Source organism: Pseudophryne corroboree, chromosome 5 (genome assembly GCF_028390025.1).
Source record: "Pseudophryne corroboree isolate aPseCor3 chromosome 5, aPseCor3.hap2, whole genome shotgun sequence".
Lineage (NCBI taxonomy): Eukaryota > Metazoa > Chordata > Amphibia > Anura > Myobatrachidae > Pseudophryne > Pseudophryne corroboree.
The window spans coordinates 774,944,940-774,971,712 of NC_086448.1; the positions used below are offsets into that span (position 1 = coordinate 774,944,940).

General features: G+C 48.7%; 1 protein-coding gene across 1 annotated transcript in view; it reads left to right on the top strand.

Moving 5' to 3' along the window:
• Nucleotides 1-26,773, top strand: part of GARS1 (glycyl-tRNA synthetase 1) — a 131,130-nt gene that overhangs the window by 90,184 nt on the left and 14,173 nt on the right. The window contains exon 13 of the mRNA XM_063924322.1: nucleotides 25,615-25,700. Within this exon, the coding sequence (XP_063780392.1) occupies nucleotides 25,615-25,700 (86 nt within the window). The remainder of the gene's footprint in view (nucleotides 1-25,614; nucleotides 25,701-26,773) is intronic.

The window sequence follows — 26,773 nt, forward strand, 5'->3', positions numbered from 1 at the left end:
AGGGCTGTGTTTATTTAACCCACCTTTTCTCCTTTCGTTTGTCTCACCTGGGATAGTCAAAGAATTCCCTCTTAGATGTGAAGTATGCGGTGGAGCCATCTGCAGAGACCTCCACGCACCTGCAGGACACTCCTGTTTGAACAGCTCAGATTATACAGGTAATGTCACTGGTAACCAGAGACCTTGTACGTCATTTCACCTCTCCAGGTTTCTAAAGGAACCTTGCTAACCTTCCATGTTACAATACTGATGATGTCTGTTTTCTGTGGAGTCTGAACCAGTGTCTCAGAATATCCAGGTGCATTATACAGCAGTTTGTCTGAGACTGCAGGTAAAGGAGGCGGACACGTCAAGTCCATCAGGGTTCGACGCCGATGACGAAATGACAGCGACTGGTCCAGTTTCGGATGAGCTGGGCAGGCTCCGGTAGACGGCCGGCAGACACCCGAATACTCAATTTCAGGTATCAAACAATGTTTGTTTTCCTATCCTTTCCCCGCAGACGGCAGGAAAGGGTATCAGAACCTCTCCAGGGTATACCCCTCGATGTATCGCCGGTCCAACAAGCTGCCGTTTTCCTGAGGCAACCTTGCTCAGGGATCCATCGAAGACATATACGGCAGCAGGTTTCTACCTTGTCCGGAGCAGGTAGGTTGTGGAACAATTGTCCTCTAGATTACAGGATGATTCGCATCCGGATCAATTGATACTTTGGTACGGGTCAGAATCACGATTCTGCTTTATGTTCTTTGGAGGTCTCCACGTCTGCAGTCTCGGAACCTGCATTTTCGCTTTGGGTTGTCTTAACCCGACGACCTCTGGGGCTGCGACAGTGACAGGTGAACATGAAATCCTACGGGGCAGATGGTTCAGGGGAAGGAACTTTCTGCAGGATTTCTTGAACCATTGGAGGTAAGTCCACTTTGCTTTCTCCTACTTCTGCCCCAGCTCCAAGACAGACCTTTACCGGTCTTTCCTTTAGATTTTTACCGTGCCCTTTCAGGCTTCGATTCCACACAGGCGATATCTCTGTCGCCAGGGGATCTCAGAAGAAGGAAAATAAAAAAAAATAAAAAAAAGCTGAAGCAGAGGTTCAGCATCCTCGGTCCAGTCTGATTTTACATCATCCTATACACACACTAAAGGTCAGACTTTCCTACCACCTGGAGGGTCCCAGGGTAGGCGCAGGTCGGTGGAAGAAGGCTTGGGCGGTTACAGACTAGATTTGGGAGTACAACCGTCTCGGGAGTCCCTCGGCAGGGGTCGGCCGATTTACGATGACAAGAGAGTCATAATGCAGGCGGCGCTCCATATGCTTCTAACCGCAAAGGGTGTTGATCCCTGTTTTTTACATATCATTTGAATCGGGACAGTTATCAGGCCTTTGTTTTCTTTTCACGTTCCGAAGCCAGTTGGCTCGGCCTGGCCTATTCTGGCCTTAGAATCCTTTCAGTCTGTGATTGCTAGTTGAACAAGAAAGGGAGTTTTACGCGTCCCTTGTCTTCAGGGATGCCTGTTTACTGATTTCCGTTGGGTTTCCTCATCGGGCTTTACTCAGTCGCATTACAGGATTCTCATTTTCACTGTAAGTCCTTTTCTTTCGGTCTCTCTTCCGCTCCCACAGGGTTCAGGAAGATCACAGAACAACTCTTTTTCAAGGGGTTGACGTTGGTTCCCTAATGGGACAATCTACTGCTACTATCCCACTCTGTACATTACGTGGCTTCTGAAGATCCGATTTATGCTCCTCATAAACGTTTTCTCAACAGGGTCCGTCGGAGGATTTTTCCTTCCTCGGTACCAGGTACTCTATTTCTTCAGTCAAGCTGCGACGCAATGAGTAGTCGCCTACATTCCCCTCTGAGCGGGGGACAACAATCTTCTTTCCAGATCAGGCCACCAGGTCAGACTCCTGGGTGAGGGAACATTCCCCGGAGTTTTGTCAGCTGGTCTGCTGTGGGCGGAGATTTCGAATCGACCTCAGGGCGTTCTGACTGACTCTTTAACCCTTTACTACTCACCGACGTGAGCTCTGGTGGCAGTAGCCGAGGATGCCCTCAGGGCTCCTGGGAGTTTCTGGTTATTCTATCCTGCCTCCTTTTCTATTTCTACCTCACTTTCGGTAACACAGGAGGAGAATATGCGTGCTAGTCCTCTCGGTGGCTCTGGTTGGGCCACCCATGACTTGAAGATACGGCTACAACTGTTGTCGGTAGAGGAGCCTTGGCTCCTACCTCGACTGGACTGCCTACTTCAACAGGGTCCTTTTCTTTGTTCAATCTTACACTGGTTTCATTTAACCGTGTGACTGTTCACGAGCCCTCAGAAGGGAGGAGTTCCCTAGTTCGGTTAGGCCTACTAGGCCCCGATTTCAGAAGTCTGTTACCTCTTCTCGCTTTTGCCACTTTTGGAAAGCTGTATGGGACATAATAAGGATAAAAGGGGGTTTTCCCCTTCTTTCAGTTACCCTTCAGCCGTAATCTTTGGTTTCTCTGGGAGGTTTTGCTCCGCTGCGCTTCAAACCACATTGACCTGAATTTTCGGTCCCTGCCTTTTTCGGTTTTCTTCCAAAAGAAATTAGCCTGGCGCCCGTAAGTTCGGGCTCTCTTTCAGGGAGTACTCTATTAGCAACTCCCCCGGCTGAGCTTCGGCCTCAGCGGTCGTTTCTCCCAAAGGGCATGTCCGTTTTTCATATAAATCTGACACTATTGTTTTTCAGTCCTCTTTGACTGTTGTCAGGGCTCGCTGACTTTCTCTACAGAGGTCTTAGGCTATTCGACGAAGGGTTTTTTCTTCTTTATTCTGTACGATGCTCCCGTACTAAATAGCCAGGGTCCCAGCATATGCTGGGCTGTTGGATACATCTGACATCAGACAGTCTTCTTGGCGGTTGCTCTGGAGCCTCCGTTTTCCATTTCAGCGCACTTTACGTGCGTGGTGGGACCTTCGTGGGCAGCTGCCCGTGGGGTCTCCATGAATACTTTAGGTCGGGCGGCTACTTGGTCCGGCCGTCATACGTTTGTCAAATTCTACAAGTTTGACTCTTTTGCGGCCTCTGCATCACAGTTTGGCCGAGCGGTTTTACAGGACTCTCAGCGCTCTCCCACCCGTTCTGGGAGCTCTGGGACGTCCCCATTGTAACTACGCTCCAGTGGCCCCTAGTGGATGAAGGAGAAATCAGGATTTTGGTACTTACCGATAAATCCCTTTCTCCGATTCCACAGGGGCCACTGGACGCCCGCCCAGCGCTGTTCCTCCTTGTTTTTTGCTTAACGGTTTGCAGATCACCATATGACTGCTTGTTGAGTTCGGGCTAGCCGGTTGTTTGTTAGGTTCTGTTCCAGGTTGGGTTTGTGTTATCCTGGGTTACAGGGCGTCATTAACCTCCTCTACCTTACGGTTTGTTTATTACAGCTCTCCTCGGGCACAGTTTTACGTAGACTGGCTTGGAGGGGAGATAGTAAGGGAGGAGCTAGCCACAGTGTGAGAATTTTAAAGTGCCAGCTCCCAATTACTGCCTACTATTTCCCCATTGTAACTACGCTCCAGTGGCCCCTGTGGAATCGGAGAAAGGGATTTATCGGTAAGTACCAAAATCCTGATTTTTGAACTTGTCACTGACTTATTATGAATGCGCTGCAGGTGACGTATAAGGGAGGATGTTCCGAGGTGGTTAACGTCCTTACCCCTACTTATTACAGCTTGACAAAGGCAACACACGGCTTGACAAATGTTGTCTGCATTTCTGTTGAAATACTTCCACACCGAAGAGCTGATTTTTTTGGTATTTTCACCAGGCATGTCAATGGCCCTATTCCTCCCACGGACAACAGGTGTCTCCCCGGGTGCCTGACTTAAACAAACCACCTCACCATCAGAATCCTCCTTGTCAATTTCCTCCCCAGCGCCAGCAACACCCATATCCTCCTCATCCTGGTGTACTTCAACACTGACATCTTCAATCTGACTATCAGGAACTGGACTGCGGGTACTTGCAGGGGGCGTGCAAATGGTGGAAGGCGCATGCTCTTCACGTCCAGTGTTGGGAAGGTCAGGCATCGCAACCGACACAATTGGACTCTCCTTGTGGATTTGGGATTTAGAAGAACGCACAGTTCTTTGCTGTGCTTTTGCCAGCTTGAGTCTTTTCATTTTTCTAGCGAGAGGCTGAGTGCTTCCATCCTCATGTGAAGCTGAACCACTAGCCATGAACATAGGCCAGGGCCTCAGCCGTTCCTTGCCACTCCGTGTGGTAAATGGCATATTGGCAAGTTTACGCTTCTCCTCCGACAATTTTATTTTAGATTTTTGAGTCCTTTTTTTACTGATATTTGGTGTTTTGGATTTTACATGCTCTGTACTATGACATTGGGCATCGGCCTTGGCAGACGACGTTGATGGAATTTCATCGTCTCGGCCATGACTAGTGGCAGCAGCTTCAGCACGAGGTGGAAGTCGATCTTGATCTTTCCCTATTTTTGGAACCTCAACATTTTTGTTCTCCATATTTTAATAGGCACAACTAAAAGGCACCTCAGGTAAACAATGGAGATGGATGGATACTAGTATACTTATGGATGGACGAGCGACTGCCGACACAGAGGTAGCTACAGCCGTGGACTACCGTACTGTGTCTGCTGCTAATATAGACTGGATGATAATGAGATAAAATTAAAATATATATATATATATATATATATATATATATATATATGTACAATAGAGGTGTATAGTAAGCGCTTAAAACCTAAAACGTTTACAATAAATATATAAAAATTCGTGCATAACTTATTCACGTTAAATTCCAAACAGCACTCCCACGTGTAGGGGCTGCAGTATAGACTCTCTTATTGACTCATATTTCGTTGAGTCACAATAAAAATGTTCAAATAGGGATAAAGTCTCTGCGCCTTCAGTGCTTGGGTGTAGACACTTCCATCTGTGTATAACCAGAAAATGATATATATATATGCGTACCGGAAATATGATCAAATAGTGCCTGTAGTGGTATCTTTAATAGGTCATCTCCCCTTGTCTTCTTACTCCATGTATAAACGCCCTCAGCGGGGTGTTAGAACACAATTTACATAGGCAGAAGGAGAAGATGTGTCAGTAAGAATGCTCTTACTATTTATAAAGTGACTTGTGCCGTATTTGTGCAAAATAATGTATTTTATATATGAAGTGCTCTGTGCCTATAGTGTTTCTATAAACCACTATATTTCTTGTGATTTCTAATATAGATAATCAAAATCACACCTCAGTGGTTAAAAAGAATAATAAAATAATAAAAAGAAGATAATGACTCACTCCTTTTTGTAAATGCTGCTCATATGAGGCGATCAATGACCTAATCTGGTACCTCTATAGAGAAAGTTTTTTTCTCATGAAAAAAACACAGAAGGAAAAAAAAAGGGGAAGCTAATAGTGTGATATAGTTTTTTCAAAATTTTAATCACACACATACATAAAAAATGGAATCGTACAATTTAAAAATCAATAATAGGCTTATCTGTTATACAGGTAGTTGGAGAGGTAGCGGAAGCGGTACTGTGTCTGCTGCTAATATAGACTGGATGATAATGAGATAAAATTAAAATATATATATATATCACACTAGTACTGCAGCCGGACAGGTATATATATTATGTAATGACGGACCTGCTGGACACTGTCTGTCAGCACTGCAGACTCCTAAAGTAAGCTACTAGTATCAAGAAGATAGAAAAAAAAACCACAGGTAGGTGGTATACAATTATGGATGGACGAGCGACTGCCGACACAGAGGTAGCTACAGCCGTGGACTACCGTACTGTGTCTGCTGCTAATATAGACTGGATGATAATGAGATAAAATTAAAATATATATATATATCACACTAGTACTGCAGCCGGACAGGTATATATTATGTAATGACGGACCTGCTGGACACTGTCCGCAGAATGCGTTTATAAAAACACCACACGACGAGTGTTTAACTTTTTCAGGCAGACAATCACAATATACTGGTGGTCAGCAGACAATCACAATATACTGGTGGTCAGTGGTCACTGGTTAGTCACACTGGCAGTGGCACTCTGGCAGCAAAAGTGTGCACTGTACTTAAAATATGTACTCCTGCTATAACTGCTCCCCAGTCTCCCCCACAATTAAGCTGTGTGAGCAGTGAGCACTCAGCACAGTCAGATAATGATATACAGTATTACATATGATGCAGCACACTGGGCTGAGCACAGATATGGTATGTGACTGTGTCACACTGTGTATCGTTTTTTTTTCAGGCAGAGAACGGATTAATTAAACTGGTGGTGGTCACTGGTCACACTATCAGCAAGTAGTACTCCGTCCTAAGCAGACAATCACAATATACTGGTGGCCAGTGTGGTCACTGGTCAGTCACACTGGCAGTGTGGCACTCTGGCAGCAAAAGTGTGCACTGTACTTAAAATATATTTTCTCTATCGTCCTTGTGGATGCTGGGGTTCCTGAAAGGACCATGGGGAATAGCGGCTCCGCAGGAGACAGGGCACAAAAAGTAAAGCTTTCCGATCAGGTGGTGTGCACTGGCTCCTCCCCCTATGACCCTCCTCCAGACTCCAGTTAGATTTTTGTGCCCGGCCGAGAAGGGTGCAATCTAGGTGGCTCTCCTAAAGAGCTGCTTAGAGAAAGTTTAGCTTAGGTTTTTATTTTACAGTGAGTCCTGCTGGCAACAGGATCACTGCAACGAGGGACTTAGGGGAGAAGGAGTGAACTCACCTGCGTGCAGGATGGATTGGCTTCTTGGCTACTGGACATCAGCTCCAGAGGGACGATCACAGGTACAGCCTGGATGGTCACCGGAGCCGCGCCGCCGTCCCCTTGCAGATGCTGAAGTAAGAAGAGGTCCAGAATCGGCGGCTGAAGACTCCTGCAGTCTTCTAAAGGTAGCGCACAGCACTGCAGCTGTGCGCCATTTTCCTCTCAGCACACTTCACACGGCAGTCACTGAGGGTGCAGGGCGCTGGGAGGGGGGCGCCCTGGGAGGCAAAATGAAAACCTTTTTTGGCGAAAAATACCTCACATATAGCCCCCAGAGGCTATATGGAGATATTTAACCCCTGCCAAGATTCACTAAATAGCGGGAGACGAGCCCGCCGAAAAAGGGGCGGGGCCTATCTCCTCAGCACACAGCGCCATTTTCTCTCACAGAAAGCCTGGAGAGAAGGCTCCCAGGCTCTCCACTGCACTACAGAAACAGGGTTAAAACAGAGAGGGGGGGCACTGATTTTGGCGATATTGAGATATATATAAAGATGCTATAAGGGAAAACACTTATATAAGGTTGTCCCTATATAATTATAGCGTTTTGGTGTGTGCTGGCAAACTCTCCCTCTGTCTCCCCAAAGGGCTAGTGTGGGTCCTGTCCTCTGTCAGAGCATTCCCGGTGTGTGTGCTGTGTGTCGGTACGTGTGTGTCGACATGTATGAGGACGATGTTGGTGAGGAGGCGGAGAAATTGCCTGTAATGGTGATGTCACTCTCTAGGGAGTTGACACCGGAATGGATGGCTTATTTAGGGAATTACGTGAGAATGTCAACACGCTGCAAGGTCGGTTGACGACGTGAGACGGCCGACAAACTATTAGTACCGGTCCAGGCGTCTCAGAAACACCGTCAGGGGCGTTAAAAACGCCCATTTACCTCAGTCGGTCGACACAGACACAGACACGGACACTGAATCCAGTGTCGACGGTGAATAAACAAACGTATTTCTCATTAGGGCCACACGTTAAGGGCAATGAAGGAGGTGTTGCATATTTCTGATACTACAAGTACCACAAAAAAGGGTATTATGTGGGAGTGAAAAAACTACCTGTAGTTTTTCCTGAATCAGATAAAATAAAATGAAGTGTGTGATGATGCGTGGGGTTACCCCGATAGCAAATATTGGCGTTATACCCTTTCCCGCCAGAAATTAGGGCGCGTTGGGAAACACCCCTTAGGGTGATAAGGCGCTCACACGCTTATCAAGTGGCGTTACCGTCTCCAGATACGGCCGCCCTCAAGGAGCCAGCTGATAGGAAGCTGGAAAGATATCCTAAAAAGTATATACACACATACGGTGGTTATACTGCGACCAGCGATCGCCATCAGCCTGGAGATGCAGTGCTGGGTTGGCTTGGTCGGATTCCCTGACTGAAAATATTTTATTCATATAGAGCATTTAATAGGATGCATTCTATATATATGTACGTGAGATGCACAGAGGGATATTTGCTCTCTGGCATCAAGATAAGTACGTTGTCCATATCACCCAGAAGATGTCATGGACACGACAGTGGTCAGGTGATACAGATCCCATACGGCACATGGAAGTATTGCCGTATAAAGGGAAGGAGTTAGTTGGGGTCGGTCCATCGGACCTGGGGACCACGGCAACAGCTGGGAAATCCAACCTTTTTACCCCAAGTTACATCTCAGCTGAAAAAGACACCGTCTTTTCAGCCTCAATCCTTCCTTTCCCATGAGGGCATGCAGGCAAAAGGCCAGTCATATCTGCCCAGACATAGAGGTAAGGGAAGTAGACTGCAGCAGGCAGCCCCTTCCCAGGAAAAGAAGCCCTCCACCGCGTCTGCCAAGTCCTCAGCATGACGCTGGGGCCATGCAAGCGGACTCAAGGTGGGGGGGTAGTCTCAAGAGTCTCAGCGCGCAGTGGGATCACTCGCAGGTTGACCCCTAGATAGTACAAGTATTATCCCAGGGGTACAGATTGGAGAGTCGAGACATCTTCTCCTCGCAGGTTTCTGAAGTCTGCTTTACCAACGGCTCCCTCCGACAGGGAGGCAGCATTGGAAACAATTCACAAGCTGTATATCCAGCAGGTGATAATCAAAGTACCCCTCCTACAACAAGGAAAAGGGTATTATTTTTCCACACTATATTGTGGTACTGAAGCCAGACGGCTTGGTGAGACATAGTCTAAACTGAAATCTTTGAACACTTACATAAAAGGTTCAAATCGAGATGGAGTCACTCAGAGCAGTGATAGCGAACCGGAAAAAAGGGGACTATATGGTGTCCCTGGACATCAAGGATTACCTCCATGTCCAAATTTGCCCTTCTCAACAAGGGTACCTCTGGTTCGTGGTACAGAACTGTCAATATCAGTTTCAGACGATGCCGTTTGAATTATCCACGGCACCCCGGGCCTTTTACCAAGGTAATGGCCGAAAAGATGTTTCTTCAAAGAAAAAAGGCATCTAAATTATCCCTTACTTGGACGATATCCTGAAAAGGGCAAGTTCCAGAGAACAGTTGGAGGTCGGAAGAGCACTATCTAAAGTAGTTCTACGACAGCACGACTGGATTCTAAATATTCCAAGAATCGCAGCTGTTTTCCGACGATACGTCTGCTGTTCCTAGGAATGATTCTGGGCATAGTCCAGAAAAAGGTGTTCCTCCGGGAGGAAAAAGCCAAGGAGTTATTCGACCTAGTCAGAAACCTCCTAAAACCAGGCCAAGTATCAGTGCATCAATGCACAGGAGTCCTGGGAAAAATGGTGGCTTCTTACGAAGCGATTCCATTCGGCAGATCTCAGGGGATTTGCTGGACGAATGGTCCGGATCGCATTTTCAGATGCATCAGCGGATAATCCTGTCTCCAAGGACAAGGGTGTCTCTTCTGTGGGGGCTGCAGAGTGCTCATCTTTTAGAGGGCAGCACACTCCGCATTCAGGACTGTGTTCTGGGGACCACGGATACCAGCCTGAGAGGCTGGGGAGTAGTCACACAGGGAAAAAATTTCCAAGGAAGTGTGGTCAAGTCTGGAGACTTCTCTCCACATGAATATACTGGAGCTAAGGGCAATTTACAATGCTCTGAGCCTAGGAAGACTCCTGCTTCAAAGTCAACCGGTGCTGATCCAGTAGGACATCATCATGGCAGTCGCCCACGTTATCAGACGGGGCGACACAAGAAGCAGGAGGGCAATGACAGCAAGGATTCTTCGCTGGGCGGAAAATCATGTGATAACACTGTCAGCAGTGTTCATTCCGGGAGTGGGCAACTGGGAAGATTTCCTCAGCATAAATGAATTCCACCCGGAAAAGTGGAAACTTAATCTGGAAGTTTCCACATGATTGTAAACCGTTGGGAAAGACCAAAGGTGGTTATGATGGCGTCCCACCTGAAGCGCCAGGTCAAGAGACACTCAGGCAATAGCTGGGACGCTCTGGTAACACCGTCGGTGTACCAGTCGGTGTATGTGTTCCATCCTCTGCTTTTCATACCCAATGTATTGAAAATGATAGGAAGGAGAGGAGTAAGAACTATACTCGTGGCTCCGGTTTGGCCAAGAAGGACTTGGTTCCCGGAACTTCAAGAGATACTAAGAAGGGTCTTGATTCGGCAAGAACCGTGTCTGTTCCGGGACTTACCGCAGCTGCGTTGACGCCAAGGCGGGTGAACGCCGGATCCTAAGGGAAAGAGGCATTCCGGAAGAGGTCATCCCTACCCTGGTCAGAGCCAGGAAGGAGGTGACCGCACAACATTATCACCACTTAGGTGAAAATATGTGCCAGGGTGTGAGTCCAGGAAGGCTCCACGGAAGAATTTCAACTAGGTTAATTTCTACATTTCCTGCAAACAGGAGTGTCTATGGGTCTCAAATTGGGTCCATTAAGGTTCAAATTTCGGCCTGTTGATTTTCTTCCAGAAAGAAATTGGCTTCAGTTCCTGAAGTCCAGAAGTTGTTAAGGGAGTACTGCATATACAGCCCCTTTGATGTCTCCAGTGGCACTGGGCGATCTCAACGTAGTTTTGGGATTCCTAAAAAATCACATTGGTTTAAACAACTCAAATCTGTGGATTTGATATATCTCACATGGAAAATGACCATGCTGTTGGTCCTGGCCTCGGCCAGGCGAGTGTCAGAATTGGCGGCTTTATCTCACAAAGCCATATCTGATTGTCCATTCGGACAGAGCAAAGCTGCGGACTCGTCCCCAGTTTCTCCTTAAGGTGGTGTCAGCGTTTCACCTGAACCAGCTTATTGTGGTACCTGCGGCTACTAGGGACTTGGAGGACTCCAAGTTGCTGGATGTTATCAGGGCCCTGAAAATATAGTTTCCAGGTTGGCTGGAGTCAGGAAATCTGACTTGCTGTTTATCCTGTATGCACCCAACAATGCTGGGTGCTTCTGCTTCTAAGCAGTCGATTGCTCGTGGGATTGGTAGCACAATTCAACTTGCACATTCTGTGGCAGGCCTGCCACAGTCTAAATCTGTTAAGGCCCATTCCACAAGGAAGGTGGGCTCATCTTGGGCGGCTGCCCGAGGGGTCTCGGCATTACAACTTTGCCGAGCAGCTACGTGGTCGGGGGAGAACACGTTTGTAAAATTCTACAAATTTGATACCCTGGCAAAAGAGGACCTGGAGTTCTCTCATTCGGTGCTGCAGAGTCATCCGCACTCTCCCGCCCGTTTGGGAGCTTTGGTATAATCCCCATGGTCCTTTCAGGAACCCCAGCATCCACAAGGACGATAGAGAAAATAAGAATTTACTTACCGATAATTCTATTTCTCGGAGTCCGTAGTGGATGCTGGGCGCCCATCCCAAGTGCGGATTATCTGCAATACTTGTACATAGTTATTGCTAACTAAATCGGGTTATTGTTGTTGTGAGCCATCTTTTCAGAGGCTCCGCTGTTATCATACTGTTAACTGGGTTCAGATCACAGGTTGTACAGTGTGATTGGTGTGGCTGGTATGAGTCTTACCCGGGATTCAAAATTCCTCCCTTATTGTGTACGCTCGTCCGGGCACAGTACCTAACTGGAGTCTGGAGGAGGGTCATAGGGGGAGGAGCCAGTGCACACCACCTGATCGGAAAGCTTTACTTTTTGTGCCCTGTCTCCTGCGGAGCCGCTATTCCCCATGGTCCTTTCAGGAACCCCAGCATCCACTACGGACTCCGAGAAATAGAATTATCGGTAAGTAAATTCTTATTATTTATGTACTCCTGCTCTAACTGCTCCCCAGTCTCCCCCACAATTAAGCTGTGTGAGCAGTGAGCACTCAGCACAGTCAGATATACAGTATTACATATGATGATGCAGCACACTGAGGGCACACTGAGGCTGAGCACAGATATGGTATGTGACTGTGTCACACTGTGTATCGTTTTTTTTCAGGCAGAGAACGGATTAATTAAACTGGTGGTCAATGGTCACACTATCAGCAAGTAGTAGTACTCCAGTCCTAATATGCTCCCCAAAATTAGTAAATACTTAATAGTGTCTCTAACTCTCTCTCTTCTCTATAAACGGAGAGGACGCCAGCCACGTCCTCTCCCTATCAATCTCAATGCACGTGTGAAAATGGCGGCGACGCGCGGCTCCTTATATAGAATCCGAGTCTCGCGAGAATCCGACAGCGGGATGATGATGTTCGGGCGCGCTCGGGTTAGCCGAGCAAGGCGGGAAGGTTCGAACCTGCTTCGGACCCGTGTAAAAAGGCTGAAGTTCGGGGGGGTTCGGATTCCGAGGAACCGAACCCGCTCATCACTAGTATATACATGCGTCCAGACAAAACTTTTACAACCTGTCCATTTTTTCATTGACATGTAACCCAGTACGCACTCTGCATTATTACACCTCCCCCCTCTTCCCACACTCACCCCGCTGGAGCTGCGGCCGCTAGGGGGCGTGGCCTAATTTAAAGGGGGTTTGGCCTTGGAGGTCTCCTCATCTTCACTCCGGGGGGTGTATCCAGCTTCCTTGGAAATGCTGGCTGCCTCCGGAGACTAGGCAGCGTGCAGTGCTGGCTCCTTTTCTGTGACGGGAGCCGAGTGCTGCAGAGGATTATCACACTGCAGCACTCTGCTCCTGTCACTGCAGAAGAGCCAGCACTTGGTGTCACCCCTTCCGTTGGTGACACCTGGGTGCGGGACGCACCCACCTTCTGGCACCACTGCATGTACTTTAATGTAACGTTGAATGTCTTGATGTACTGTGAAAATAAGTCATTTGTTTAATAAAATTCTATCTAAACTTTTGGCTGCTTAGAGTAGCCGCCATATATAACCTCCCAGCTTTTTCACTACAATGGAGATCAAATATTGTTTGGGACGTACTTCCCAACACCGGAGTGTCGGCATTGGCAGAATGTCAGCACTGTGAATCTCGACAGTCAGCATGTTGACCCTGCAGTTTCCCATAGATCTCCTTACTAACCCTACCCGCAGGAAAACTAATCCTAAAATATGCTGTTGCTATTGCTGATAGTCATATGTCATTGATTGTCATGTTGATCATCTGTCATTGGCGACATGAATGTCAGCATTCTGAATGATGAACATACGTGTAGCACTTGCAGGTGGCTGTGCTTTCCCCCTTCTCTCCATTTCTTCACAGACCGGCTCAATTGGGTATAAGGGGGTTATTCAGAGTCAGTAGCAGTATTGCTATAATAGCACTGCTACTGATAGAATCGTGTGTGTAGGGCCGCCCAGCGTGTGTGTGCAGAAAGCGTGAAATAGAGCGGACACCCTGCATACACAGCCAGGCTGGGTGTGCGGGTGGCTCGGAGCCATGTTTCCCATCTCATGAAATGCAGGTGACGTCATCCGGCCGCTCCGAAAACGGTCATTACATGCCTGTTTCTCTGACGTCCTAGTGGATGCTGGGGACTCCGTAAGGACCATGGGGAATAGACGGCTCCGCAGGAGACTGGGCACATCTAAAGAAAGCTTTAGGACTATCTGGTGTTGCCTGGCTCCTCCCCCCCATGACCCTCCTCCAAGCCTCAGTTAGATTTCTGTGCCCGGCTGAGCTGGATGCACACTAGGGGCTCTCATGAGCTCCTAGAAGAAAGTATAGTTTAGGTTTTTTATTTTCAGTGAGACCTGCTGGCAACAGGCTCACTGCACCGAGGGACTAAGGGGAGAAGAAGCGAACCTACCTAACTGGTGGTAGCTTGGGCTTCTTAGGCTACTGGACACCATTAGCTCCAGAGGGATCGAACACAGGACCCGACCTCGTCGTCCGTTCCCGGAGCCGCGCCGCCGTCCCCCTTACAGAGCCAGAAACAAGAAGGTGGTCCGGAAAATCGGCGGCTGAAGACTTCGGTCTTCTCCAAGGTAGCGCACAGCACTGCAGCTGTGCGCCATTGCTCCTCATGCACACCACACTCTGCGGTCACTGATGGGTGCAGGGCGCTGGGGGGGGCGCCCTGAGCAGCAATAATAACACCTTGGCTGGCAAAACTAACACCATATATAGCCCCAGAGGCTATATAGGTGTATATTAACCCCTGCCAGAAACGATAAAATAGCGGGAGAAAGCCCGCCGAAAAAGGGGCGGTGCCATCTCCCTCAGCACACTGGCGCCATTTTCCCTCACAGCTCTGCTGGAGGGATTGCTCCCTGGCTCTCCCCTGCAGTCCTGCACTACAGAAAAGGGTTAAAAAGAGAGGGGGGGCACAAATTAGGCGCAATATATATGTATTATGCAGCTATAAGGGAAAACACTCTCTATAGGTGATATCCCTGTGATATATAGCGCTCTGGTGTGTGCTGGCATACTCTCCCTCTGTCTCCCCAAAGGGCTTTGTGGGGTCCTGTCCTCTGTCAGAGCATTCCCTGTGTGTGTGCTGTGTCGGTACTGCTGTGTCGACATGTATGATGAGGATAATGATGTGGAGGCGGAGCAAATGCCTGTGAATGGGATGTCACCCCCCTGCGGGGTCGACACCGGTGTGGATGGACTTATGGAAGGAATTACGTGACAGTGTCAACTCCTTACATAAAAGGTTTGACGACATAGGACAGCCGGCTGCTCAGCTTGTGCCTGTCCAAGCGTCTCACATGTCATCAGGGGCTCTAAAACGCCCGCTACCTCAGATGGCAGACACAGATGTTGACACGGATACCGACTCCAGTGTCGACGACGATGAGACTAGTGTACCTTCCAATAGGGCCACCCGTTACATGATTGAGGCAATGAAAAATGTATTACACATTAATACCCCAGATACCACAAAAAAGGGTATTATGTTGGTGACGGAAAACTACCAATAGTTTTCCTGCATCTGAGGAATTGATATGAGGTGTGTGAGGAAGCGTGGACTTCCCCCGATAAGAAATTGATAATTTCTAAAGCAGCGTACCCTTTTCCGCCAGAGGATAGGTCACGTTGGGAAATAACCCCTAGGGTAGAAAAAGCGGTTACACGCTTATTAAAAAAGGTGGCACTACCATCACGGATACGGCCGCCCTGAAGGACCTGCTGATAGAAAGCAGAAAACTACCCTTAAAGCTATATACACACACACGGGCATTATATTGAGACCTGCTATTGCCTCGGCATGGATGTGCAGTGCGGCAGCTGCGTGGTCAGATTCCCTGTCGGATAATATTATACTATAGATAGGGACAATATTTTGCTGAAAATAGAGCATATAAAAGAAGTTGTCTTATACATGCGTGATGCACAGAGGGATATTTGCCGACTGGCATCACTAATAAGCGCTATGTAAAACCATTGCCGCCAGACGGGGGTTATGGACTCGGCAATGGTCGGGCGATGCCGATTTAAAACGGCACATGGAAGTTTGCCCTAGAAGGGGGTGGAACTGTTTGGGGATGGTCTTTCAGACCTCGCTTCCACAGCTACGGCTGGGAAATCAAAACTTTTGCCACAAGCTACCCTACAGCAAAAGTAAGCACTGTATTATCAGGTACAGTCCCTTCGGCCCCAGAAAAGTAGAGAGCTAGAGGCTCATCTTTTCTACCAAGAGGAAAATGTAGAGGGAAAAAGCTGCAGCACACAGCTAGTTCCCGGGAGCAGAAGTCCTCCCCTGCGTCCGGTAAGTCCACAGCATGACGCTGGGGCTGCTCAGGTGGACCCGGGTACGGTGGGGGCCCGTCTCAGAAATTTCAGCGCACAGTGGGCTCTCTCACAGGTGGATCCCTGGGTTCTTCAAACAGTATCTCAGAGGTACAGGCTGGAATTCGAGACGTCTCCCCCCCCCTTCGCCGTTTCCTAAAATCTGCCTTACCGGCAACTCCCTCTACCAGGGAGGCAGTGTTGGTGGCAATCCAAAAAACTGTATTCACAGCAAGTGATTATCAAGGTACCCCTCCTTCAACAGGAAAAGGGTTACTTTTCCACAATGTTTGTGGTACCGAAACCGGACGGTTCGGTGAGACCCATCTTAAATATAAAAAATCCTTGAACACATATAACAAAAGATTCAAGTGCAAGATGGAATCGCTCAGGGCGATTATTGCGAACCTGGACAAGGGGGATTACAGGGTCTCTCTGGACATCAAGGATACTTACCTGCATGTCCCCATTTACCCTCCTCACCAAGAGTACCTCAAGGTTGTGGGACAGGACTGTCTCTATCAGTTCCAGACGCTGCCGTTTGGATTATCCACGGCACCGAGGGTCTTTACCAGGGTAATGACCGAAATGATGATATTCCTTCGCAAGAAGGGAGTTTTAATTATCCCGTACTTGGACGATCTCCTGATAAAGGCGAGGTCCAAGGAACAGTTGGTAAAGGGGGTAGCACTTTCTCGGTAAGTGCTGCAACAGCAGGACTGGATTCTCAATTCCAAAGTCACAGCTGGTCCCGACGACACGTCTTCTGTTCCTGGGAATGATTCTGGAAACAGACCAGAAAAAAGTGTTTCTTCCAATGGAAAAAGCCGAGGAGTTGTCATCTCTAGTCAGAAACCTCCTAAGACCGGGACAGGTGTCGGTACATCAATGCACACGAGTCCTGGGAAAAAATGGTAGCTTCGTACGAAGCAATTCCATTCGGAAAGTTCCACGCAAGGATTTTCCAGTGGGACCTGTTGGTCAAATGGTCCGGGTCCCATCTCCAGATACAGCAGCGGATAACCCGGTCGGCAAGAACCAGGGTGTCGCTGCGGTGGTGGCTGCAGAGGGCTCATCTACTAGAGGGCCGCAGATTCGGAACACAGGACTGGGTCCTGGTGACAACGGATGCCAGCCTTCGGGGCTGGGGTGCAGTCACACAGGGAATAAAATTCCAAGGACTATGGTCCAAACAGGAGTTTTTCACTTAACATAAATTTTCTGGAGATAAGAGCCATTTACAAGGCCCTAAGCAAAAGAAGGCCCCTGCTTCACCAGCCGTACGGTTCCAATCAGACAACATCACGGCGCTCGCCCATGTAAACAGGCAGGGCGGCACAAGAAGCAGGAGGGCAATGGCAGAAGCCACAAGGATTCCCCGTTGGGCGGAAAATCATGTGGTAGCACTGGCAGCAGTGTTCATTCCGGGAGTGGACAACTGGGAAGCAGACTTCCGCAGCAGACTCCACCCGGGAGAATAGGGACTTCATCCAGAAGTCTTCCAAATGCTAGTAAACCGTTGGGAAAGACCACAGGTGGACATGATGGCGTCCCGCCTCAATAAAAAAGATATTGCGCCAGGTCAAGGGAACCTCAGGCGATCGCTGTGGACGCTCTAGTGACACCGCGGGTGTACCAGTCGGTTTATGTGTTCCCTCCTCTCCCTCTCATACCCAAGGTACTGAGGATAATAAGAAAAAGAGTAAGAACTATACTCATTGTTTCGGATTGGCCAAGAAGGGCTTGGTACCCGGAACTTCAAGAGATGATCTCAGAGGACCCATGGCCTCTGCCACTCAGACAGGATCTGCTGCAGCAGGGGCCCTGTCTGTTCAAAGACTTACCGCGGCTGCGTTGACGGCATGGCGGTTGATCACCGGATCCTGAGTGAAAAAGGCATTCCGGAGGTAGTCATTCTTATCCTGATCAAAGCCAGGAAGGATGTCAGCCTGAAGTTCAGACGTTGTAAGGGAGTGCTGCATATTCAGCCCCTTCTTTGTGCCCCAGTGGCACCTTGGGATCTCAATGTGGTTTTGGAGTTCCTGGAATCACATTGGTTTGAGCCACTTAAAACCGTGGATTTGAAATATCTCACATGAAAAGTGGTCATGTGTTGGCTCTGGCTTCGGCCAGGCATGTGTCAGAATTGGCGGCTTTGTCATAAAAAAGCCCTTACCTGACTTTCCATAGGGATAGGGCAGAGTTGAGGACTCGTCCTCACTTTCTCCTGAAGATGGTTTCAGGTTTTCAATTGTACCAACCTATTATTGGTGCCTGCGGCTACTAGGGACCTGGAGGATTCCAAGTTACTGGACGTAGTCAGGGCCCTGAAAAATTATGTTTCCAGGACGGCTGGAGTCAGGAAAACTGACTCGCTGTTTATCCTAGATGCACCCAACAAGCTGGGTGCTCCTGCTTCTAAGCAGACTATAGCGCGCTGGATTTGTAGCACTATTCAGCTTGCGCATTCTGCGGTGGGATTACCGCAGCCTAAATCTCTAAAAGCCCATTCCACAAGGAAGGTGGGCTCATCTTGGGCGGCTGCCCGAGGGGTCTCGGCTTTACGACTTGGCCGAGCTGCTACTTGGTCAAGGGCAAACACGTTTGCAAAATTTTATAAATTTGATACCCTGGCTGAGGAGGACCTGGAGTTCTCTCATTCGGTGCTGCAGAGTCATCCGCCCTCTCCCGCCCGTTTGGGAGCTTTGGTATAATCCCCATGGTCCTTACGGAGTCCCCAGCATCCACTAGGACGTCAGAGAAAATAAGATTTTACTCACCGGTAAATCTATTTCTCGTAGTCCGTAGTGGATGCTGGGCGCCCATCCCAAGTGCGGATTGTCTGCAATACTTGTAAATAGTTATTGTTACACAAATCGGGTTGTTATTGCGAACCATCTATTCAGAGGTTCCATTGTTATCATACTGTTAACCGGGGTTCCTATCACGAGTTATATGGTGTGATTGGTGTGGCTGGTATGAGTCTTACCCGGGATTCAAAATCCTTCCTTATTGTGTCAGCTCTTCCGGGCACAGTGTCCTAACTGAGGCTTGGAGGAGGGTCATGGGGGGAGGAGCCAGTGCACACCAGATAGTCCTAAAGCTTTCTTTAGTTGTGCCCAGTCTCCTACGGAGCCGTCTATTCCCCATGGTCCTTACGGAGTCCCCAGCATCCATTACGGACTACGAGAAATAGATTTACCGGTGAGTAAAATCTTATTTTTTCCTGCACCACTCCCCATCAAAGCCAAGTTGCCGACCCCCGAACACCCGCCGCCTGTCAACCACAACACGATCACATTGTGAAGGGTCGCGCATCTGCAGATGGCTGAAAATTGCCCATTTGCAAAATTGGTAAATTCTGGAGGCTGTGCTGGCTATTCCAAGTTTTGAAGTCTATCGTCATGTTCTCTCCATCGGAGGGAGATTTGACATGGCCTGGAGGGATGTTTGGGGTCATTATCTTGCTGTAGGATGGAACCTTATCCAACTAGGAGTAGACCGGAGGGTACTGCAATATAAAGGGGTGGCGTGTTTGGTTCAGGGTGCCAGGCACATTGCTGACTCTGGGTCCAGTAAGAGCCCCAGGCTGCCATGCTTCCTCATCCATGTATGACTGTAAATGCCGCTGCTTCTCAGCATGCTGAGCCTGAAACTTGGAATGAAGAATACTGTAAAAATAAAACCCTGACGTTTACATTATTTTTCAGTTTTTGTTGAGCTCAACTTTTTTGTTGCCCTCTAGTAGCTTGCTGATTACTTGTGTACTATTTCAGGTTATTCACTAACTGGCCTTGACTCTCTCTTAAATTTCAATAAAGAGAAATGTGGGTGTTGTAAGACCTCTGGTTACCAGTGTATATACATGCAGCTTCATTGCAAACGTGCACTCCTGGCGGGACTAGGCAATCCGGCACCTAGCCCCGCTACGGGAGTGCACAGAGATGCTCCCATTGTAGTGAATGGAACGCGTGCGCGGGCCAGATGCTGCGGTGTGTGCGCCTAGGCGGGCCCCCATCTGTATGTGTGTATCTTTTATAAATATATTTTCTCTAACGTCCTAAGTGGATGCTGGGGACTCCGTAAGGACCATGGGGATTAGCGGCTCCGCAGGAGACTGGGAACAAAAGTAAAGCTTTAGAACTACCTGGTGTGCACTGGCTCTTCCCTCTATGACCCTCCTCCAAGCCTCAGTTAGATTTTTGTGCCCGAACGAGAAGGGTGCACACTAGGTGGCTCTCCTGAGCTGCTTAGTGAAAAGTTTAGTTTTAGGTTTTTTATTTTCAGTGAGACCTGCTGGCAACAGGCTCACTGCATCGAGGGACTAAGGGGAGAAGAAGCGAACTCACCTGCGTGCAGAGTGGATTGGGCTTCTTAGGCTACTGGACATTAGCTCCAGAGGGACGATCACAGGCCCAGCCATGGATGGGTCCCGGAGCCGCGCCGCCGGCCCCCTTACAGAGCCAGAAGGCAGAAGAGGTCCGGAAAATCGGCGGCAGAAGACGTCCTGTCTTCAACAAGGTAGCGCACAGCACTGCAGCTATGCGCCATTGCTCTCAGCACATTTCACACTCCGGTCACTGAGGGTGCAGGGCGCTGGGGGGGGGGCGCCCTGAGACGTAATAATAAACACCTTGGATGGCAAAAAATGCATCACATATAGCTCCTGGGCTATATGGATGAATTTTAACCCCTGCCAGAATACATAGAAAAACGGGAGATAAGGCCGCCGATAAGGGGGCGGAGCCTATCTCCTCGGCACACTGGCGCCATTTTCCCTCACAGCTCCGTTGGAGGGAAGCTCCCTGGCTCTCCCCTGCAGTCACTACACTACAGAAAGGGTTAAAAAAGAGAGGGGGGGCACTAATTACGCGCAGTATTAAAGATACAGCAGCTATAAGGGGAAAACCACTTATATAAGGTTATCCCTGTATATATATATATATATATATAGCGCTCTGGTGTGTGCTGGCAAACTCTCCCTCTGTCTCCCCAAAGGGCTAGTGGGGTCCTGTCCTCTATCAGAGCATTCCCTGTGTGTGTGTGCTGTATGTCGGTACGTTTGTGTCGACATGTATGAGGAGAAAAATGATGTGGAGACGGAGCAGATTGCCTGTAATAGTGATGTCACCCCCTAGGGGGTCGACACCTGAGTGGATGAACTGTTGGAAGGAATTACGTAACAGTGTCAGCTCTGTATAAAAGACAGTGGTTGACATGAGACAGCCGGCTACTCAGCTTGTGCCTGTCCAGACGTCTCATAGGCCGTCAGGGGCTCTAAAGCGCCCGTTACCTCAGATGGCAGATATAGACGCCGACACGGATACTGACTCCAGTGTCGACGGTGAAGAGACAAATGTGACTTCCAGTAGGGCCACACGTTACATGATTGAGGCAATGAAAAATGTTTTACACATTTCTGATAATACGAGTACCACCAAAAAGGGGTATTATGTTCGGTGAGGAAAAACTACCTGTAGTTTTCCTGAATCTGAGAAATTAAATGAGGTGTGTGATGATGCGTGGTTTTCCCCCGATAACAACTGATAATTTAAAAAATGTTATTGGCATTATATCCTTTCCCGCCAGAGGTTAGGGTGCGTTGGGAAACACCCCCTAGGGTGGATAAAGCGCTCACACGCTTGTAAGAACAAGGGCTCTACCCTCTCCTGAGATGGCCGCCCTTAAGGATCCTGCTGATAGAAAGCAGGAGGGCATCCTAAAAGGTATTTACACACATACTGGTGTTATACTGCGACCAGCAATCGCCTCAGCCTGGATGTGCAGTGCTGGGTTGGCGTGGTCGGATTCCCTGACTGAAAATATTGATACCCTAGATAGGGACAGTATATTATTGCCTATAGAGCATTTAAAAGATGCATTTCTATATATGCGTGATGCACAGCGGAATATTTGCCGACTGGCATCAAGTCTAAGTGAGTTGTCCATTTCTACCAGTAGAGGGTTATGGACACGACAGTGGTCAGGTGATGCGGATTCCAAACGGCATTTGGAAGTATTGCCTTATTAAGGGGAGGAGTTATTTGGGGTCTGTCTTTCAGACCTGGTGGCCACGGCAACAGCTGGGAAATCCACGTTTGTACCCCAGGTCGCCTCTCAACATGAGAAGACGCCGTATTATCAGGCGCAGTCTTTTCGTGGGCAAGCGGGCAAAAGATTCCTCATTTCTGCCCCGTGACAGAGGGAGAGGAAAAAGGCTGCAGAAATCAGCCAGTTCCCAGGAACAGAAACCCTCTCCCGCCTCTGCCAAGCCCTCAGTATGACGCTGGGGCTTTACAAGCAGAATCAGGCACGGTGGGGGCCCGTCTCAATGAATTTCAGCGCGCAGTGGGCTCACTCGCAAGTAGACCCCTGGATCCTTCAGGTGATATCTCAGGGGTACAAATTGGAATTCGAGACGTCTCCCCCTCGCCGTTTCCTAAAGTCGGCTTTACCGATGTCTCCTTCTGACAGGGAGACAGTTTTGGAAGCCATTCACAAGCTGTATTCCCAGCAGGTGATAATCAAGGTACCCCTCCTGCAACAGGGAACGGTGTATTATTCCACACTGTTGTGGTACCGAAGCCGGACGGCTCGGTGAGACCGATTCTAAATCTAAAATCTTTGAACACTTACATACAGAGGTTCAAATTCAAGATTGAGTCACTCAGAGCAGTGATTGCGAACCTGGAAGAAGGGGACTACATGATGTCTCGGGACATCAAGGATGCTTACCTTCATGTCCCAATTTACCCTTCTCACCAAGGGTACCTCAGGTTTATGGTACAGAACTGTCACTATCAGTTTCAGACGCTGCCGTATGGATGGTCCACGGCACCCCGGGTCTTTACCAAGGTAATGGCCGAAATGATGATACTCCTTCGAAGGAAGGGAATTTTAGTTATCCCCTACTTGGACGATTCCCTGATAAGGGTAAGATCCAGGGAACAGTTGGAGGTCGGTGTAGCACTATCTCAGGTAGTGTTGCGGCAGCACGATTGGATTCTCAATATTCCAAAATCGCAGCTGATTCCGACGACTCGTCTTCTGTTCTTAGGGATGATCCTGGACACAGTTCAGAAAAAGGTGTTTCTCCCGGAGGAGAAAGTCAGGGAGTTATCCGAGCTAGTCGGGAACCTCCTATAACCGAGCCAAGTCTCAGTACATCAATGAGATGGTTCTGGGAAAAATGGTGGCTTCCTATGAAGCAATCCCATGCGGCAGATTCCACGCAAGAACTTTCCAGTGGGACCTGCTGGACAAATGGTCTGGGTCGCATCTTCAGATGCATCAGCGGATAACCCTGTCACCAAGCACAAGGGTGTCTCTCCTGTGGTGGTTGCAGAGTGCTCATCTTCTAGAGGGCCGCACATTCAGGACTGGGTCCTGGTGACCACGGATGCCAGCCTGCGAGGCTGGGGAGCAGTCACACAGGGAAGGAATTTCCAGAGCTTATGGTCAAGCCTGGAGACATCACTTCACATAAATATCCTGAAGCTAAGGGCCATTTACAATGCTCTAAGCTCAGCAAGACCTCTGCTTCAAGGTCACCCGGAGTTGATCCATTCGGACAACATCACGGCAGTCACCCACGTAAACAGACAGGGTGACACAAGAAGCAGAAGGGCAATGGCAGAAGCTGCAAGGATTCTTCGCTGGGCGGAAAATCATGTGATAGCACTGTCAGCAGTATTCATTCCGGGAGTGGACAACTGGGAAGCAGACTTCCTCAGCAGACACGACCTCCACCCGGGAGAGTGGGGACTTCACCCAGAAGTCTTCCACATGTTTATAAAACTCGACAAGTATTGCGCCAGGTCAAGGGACCCTCAGGCAATAGCTGTAGACGCTCTGGTAACACAGTGGGTGTACCAGTCAGTGTATGTGTTCCCTCCTCTGCCTCTCATAACCAAGGTACTGAGAATTATAAGATGGAGAGGAGTAAGCACTATATTCGTGGCTCCGGATTGGCCAAGAAGGACTTGGTAACCGGAACTTCAAGAGATGCTCACGGAGGATCCGTGGCCTCTACCTCTAAGAAGGGACCTGCTCCAGCAAGGACCCTGTCTGTTCCAAGACTTACCGCGGCTGCGTTTAACGGCAGGGCGGTTGAACGCCGGATCCTGAAGGAAAAAGGCATTCCGGATGAAGTCATCCCTATCCTGATCAAAGCCAGGAAAGATATAACCGCAAAAAATGATCACCGCATTTGGCGAAAATATGTTGCGTGGTGCGAGGCCAGTAAGGCCCCGACGGAGGAATTTTCAACTAGGTCGATTCCTACATTTCCTGCAAACAGGAGTGTCTATGGGCCTGAAATGGGGGTCCATTAAGGTTCAAATTTCGGCCCTGTCAATTTTCTTCCAAAAAGAACTAGCTTCAGTCCCTGAAGTTCAGACGTTTGTGAAAGGGGTACTGTATATACAGCCTCCTTTTGTGCCTCCAGTGGCACCTTGGGATCTAAATGTAGTTTTTGGGTTCCAAAAGTCACATTGGTTTGAACCACTTAAATATGTGGAGTTAAAATATCTCACATGGAAAGTGGTCATGCTGTTGGCCCTGGCCTGGGCCAGGTGCGTGTCAGAATTGGCGGCTTTATCCTGTAAAAGCCCTCATCTGATTTTCCATTCGGACAGGGCGGAATTGAGGACTTGTCCTCAGTTTCTCCCTAAGGTGGTTTTCAGCGTTTCACCTGAATCAACCTATTGTGGTGCCTGCGGCTACTAGGGACTTGGAGGACTCCAAGTTGCTAGACGTTGTCAGAGCCCTGGAAATATAGGTTTCCAGGACGGCTGGAGTCAGAAAATCTGACTCGTTGTTTATTCTGTATGCACCCAACAAGCTGGGTGCTCCTGCTTCTAAGCAGACTATTGCTCGTTGGATTTGTAGTACAATTCAGCTTGCACATTCTGTGGCAGGCCTGCCACAGCCAAAATCTGTAAAAGCCCATTCCACAAGGAAGGTGGGCTCATCTTGGGCGGCTGCCCGAAGGGTCTCGGCTTTACAACTTTGCCGAGCAGCTACTTGGTCAGGAGCAAATACGTTTGTAAAATTCTACAAATTTGATACCCTGGCTGAGGAGGACCTGGAGTTCTCTCATTTGGTGCTGCAGAGTCATCCGCACTCTCCCGCCCGTTTGGGAGCTTTGGTATAATCCCCATGGTCCTTACGGAGTCCCCAGCATCCACTTAGGACGTTAGAGAAAATAAGAATTTACTTACCGATAATTCTATTTCTCGTAGTCCGTAGTGGATGCTGGGCGCCCATCCCAAGTGCGGATTGTCTGCAATACTGGTACATAGTTATTGTTACCAAAAAATCGGGTTATTGCTGTAGTGAGCCATCTTTTCTAGAGGCTCCTCTGTTATCATGCTGTTAACTGGGTTTAGATCACAAGTTATATGGTGTGATTGGTGTGGCTGGTATGAGTCTTACCCGGGATTCAAAATCCTTCCTTATTGTGTACGCTCGTCCGGGCACAGTATCCTAACTGAGGCTTGGAGGAGGGTCATAGGGGGAGGAGCCAGTGCACACCAGGTAGTTCTAAAGCTTTACTTTTGTGCCCAGTCTCCTGCGGAGCCGCTAATCCCCATGGTCCTTACGGAGTCCCCAGCATCCACTACGGACTACGAGAAATAGAATTATCGGTAAGTAAATTCTTATTTTACACTTTTTCCTTTCTGCAAAACCTTTCCCTGTTTTTTTTATTTTTTTTATTGACTACAGCAATATAATTTGCTAAATCTTTTTCAGGGAATTTGCTATTGAAACAGAAGGGAAGACTTTTAAATTGACGAAGGACATGGTCAGCGTCAAGAAGTTTCAGAAAACGTTACATGGTACAGAAATAACTTTCTGCTTCTCACTATTTTATGGTCTGTGGCTTCCTGCTGCCTCCATTCCCCTCCTCACATGTCACTGCCCCTGTCACATGCAGCCCTGTCCTCCCTGACACATCACTCATCTCCTGATATACTCTGTGCTGCTGGGGATCCTGCTACTTCCACTATATAACTCTCAGTCTGTGGCTTCCTGGTGTCTCCATTCCCCTCCTCACATCATGTCACTGCCCCTGTCACATGCAGCCCTGTCCTCACTGACACATCACTCATCTCCTGATATACTCTGTGCTGCTGGGGACCTGCTCCTCCCACTATATAACTCTCAGTCTGTGGCTTCCTGCTGCCTCCATTCCCCTCCTCACATCATGTCACTGCCCCTGTCACATGCAGCCTTGTCGTCATTGACACATCACTCATCTCCTGATATACTCTGTGCTGCTAGGGATCCTGCTACTTCCACTGTATAACTATCAGTCTGTGGATTCCTGCTGCCTCCTTCCCCTCCTCACATCATGTCACCGCTCCTGACACATCACTCATCTCCTGATATACTCTGTGCTGTTGGGGACCCTGCTCCTTCCACTATATAACTATCAGTCTGTGGCTTCCTGCCTTATGCCACTGCCCCTGACACATGTAGCCCTGTCCTCTCTGGATCTCTGCATTTGGGCTCCTATTACGGGTCTCTAGCTTTGTGTAGGGGGCACATTAGTCTTTTCCATGGGTATTAGTGTTTTGTTGTCTGTGAATGAAATCCTATGCTGCTCTGTCCCATAGAGGTGGATGTACCACAGTGTGGATCCCACACACCCGGCCCACGCTTATATAATCTTAAAACAATTCCCCGGAATGCTACACTGAGGAAGACCTCTGCCAGATCTGCTGCTCCGGGTTCGGTGGTCCCTGTAACACTTTGACCGCCTGATGCGAGTAAACGGCAGTAGAAGGGTTAAACCTTTCCGGTCGCTCTGTTTAGTGCATGTAGCAGGACATGTTATGTAAATACGACATGAAAGGTTCCATTTCTGTTCCCGGAGATGAGCTACTGTCGTCCCCAGTGCTTGCATTGT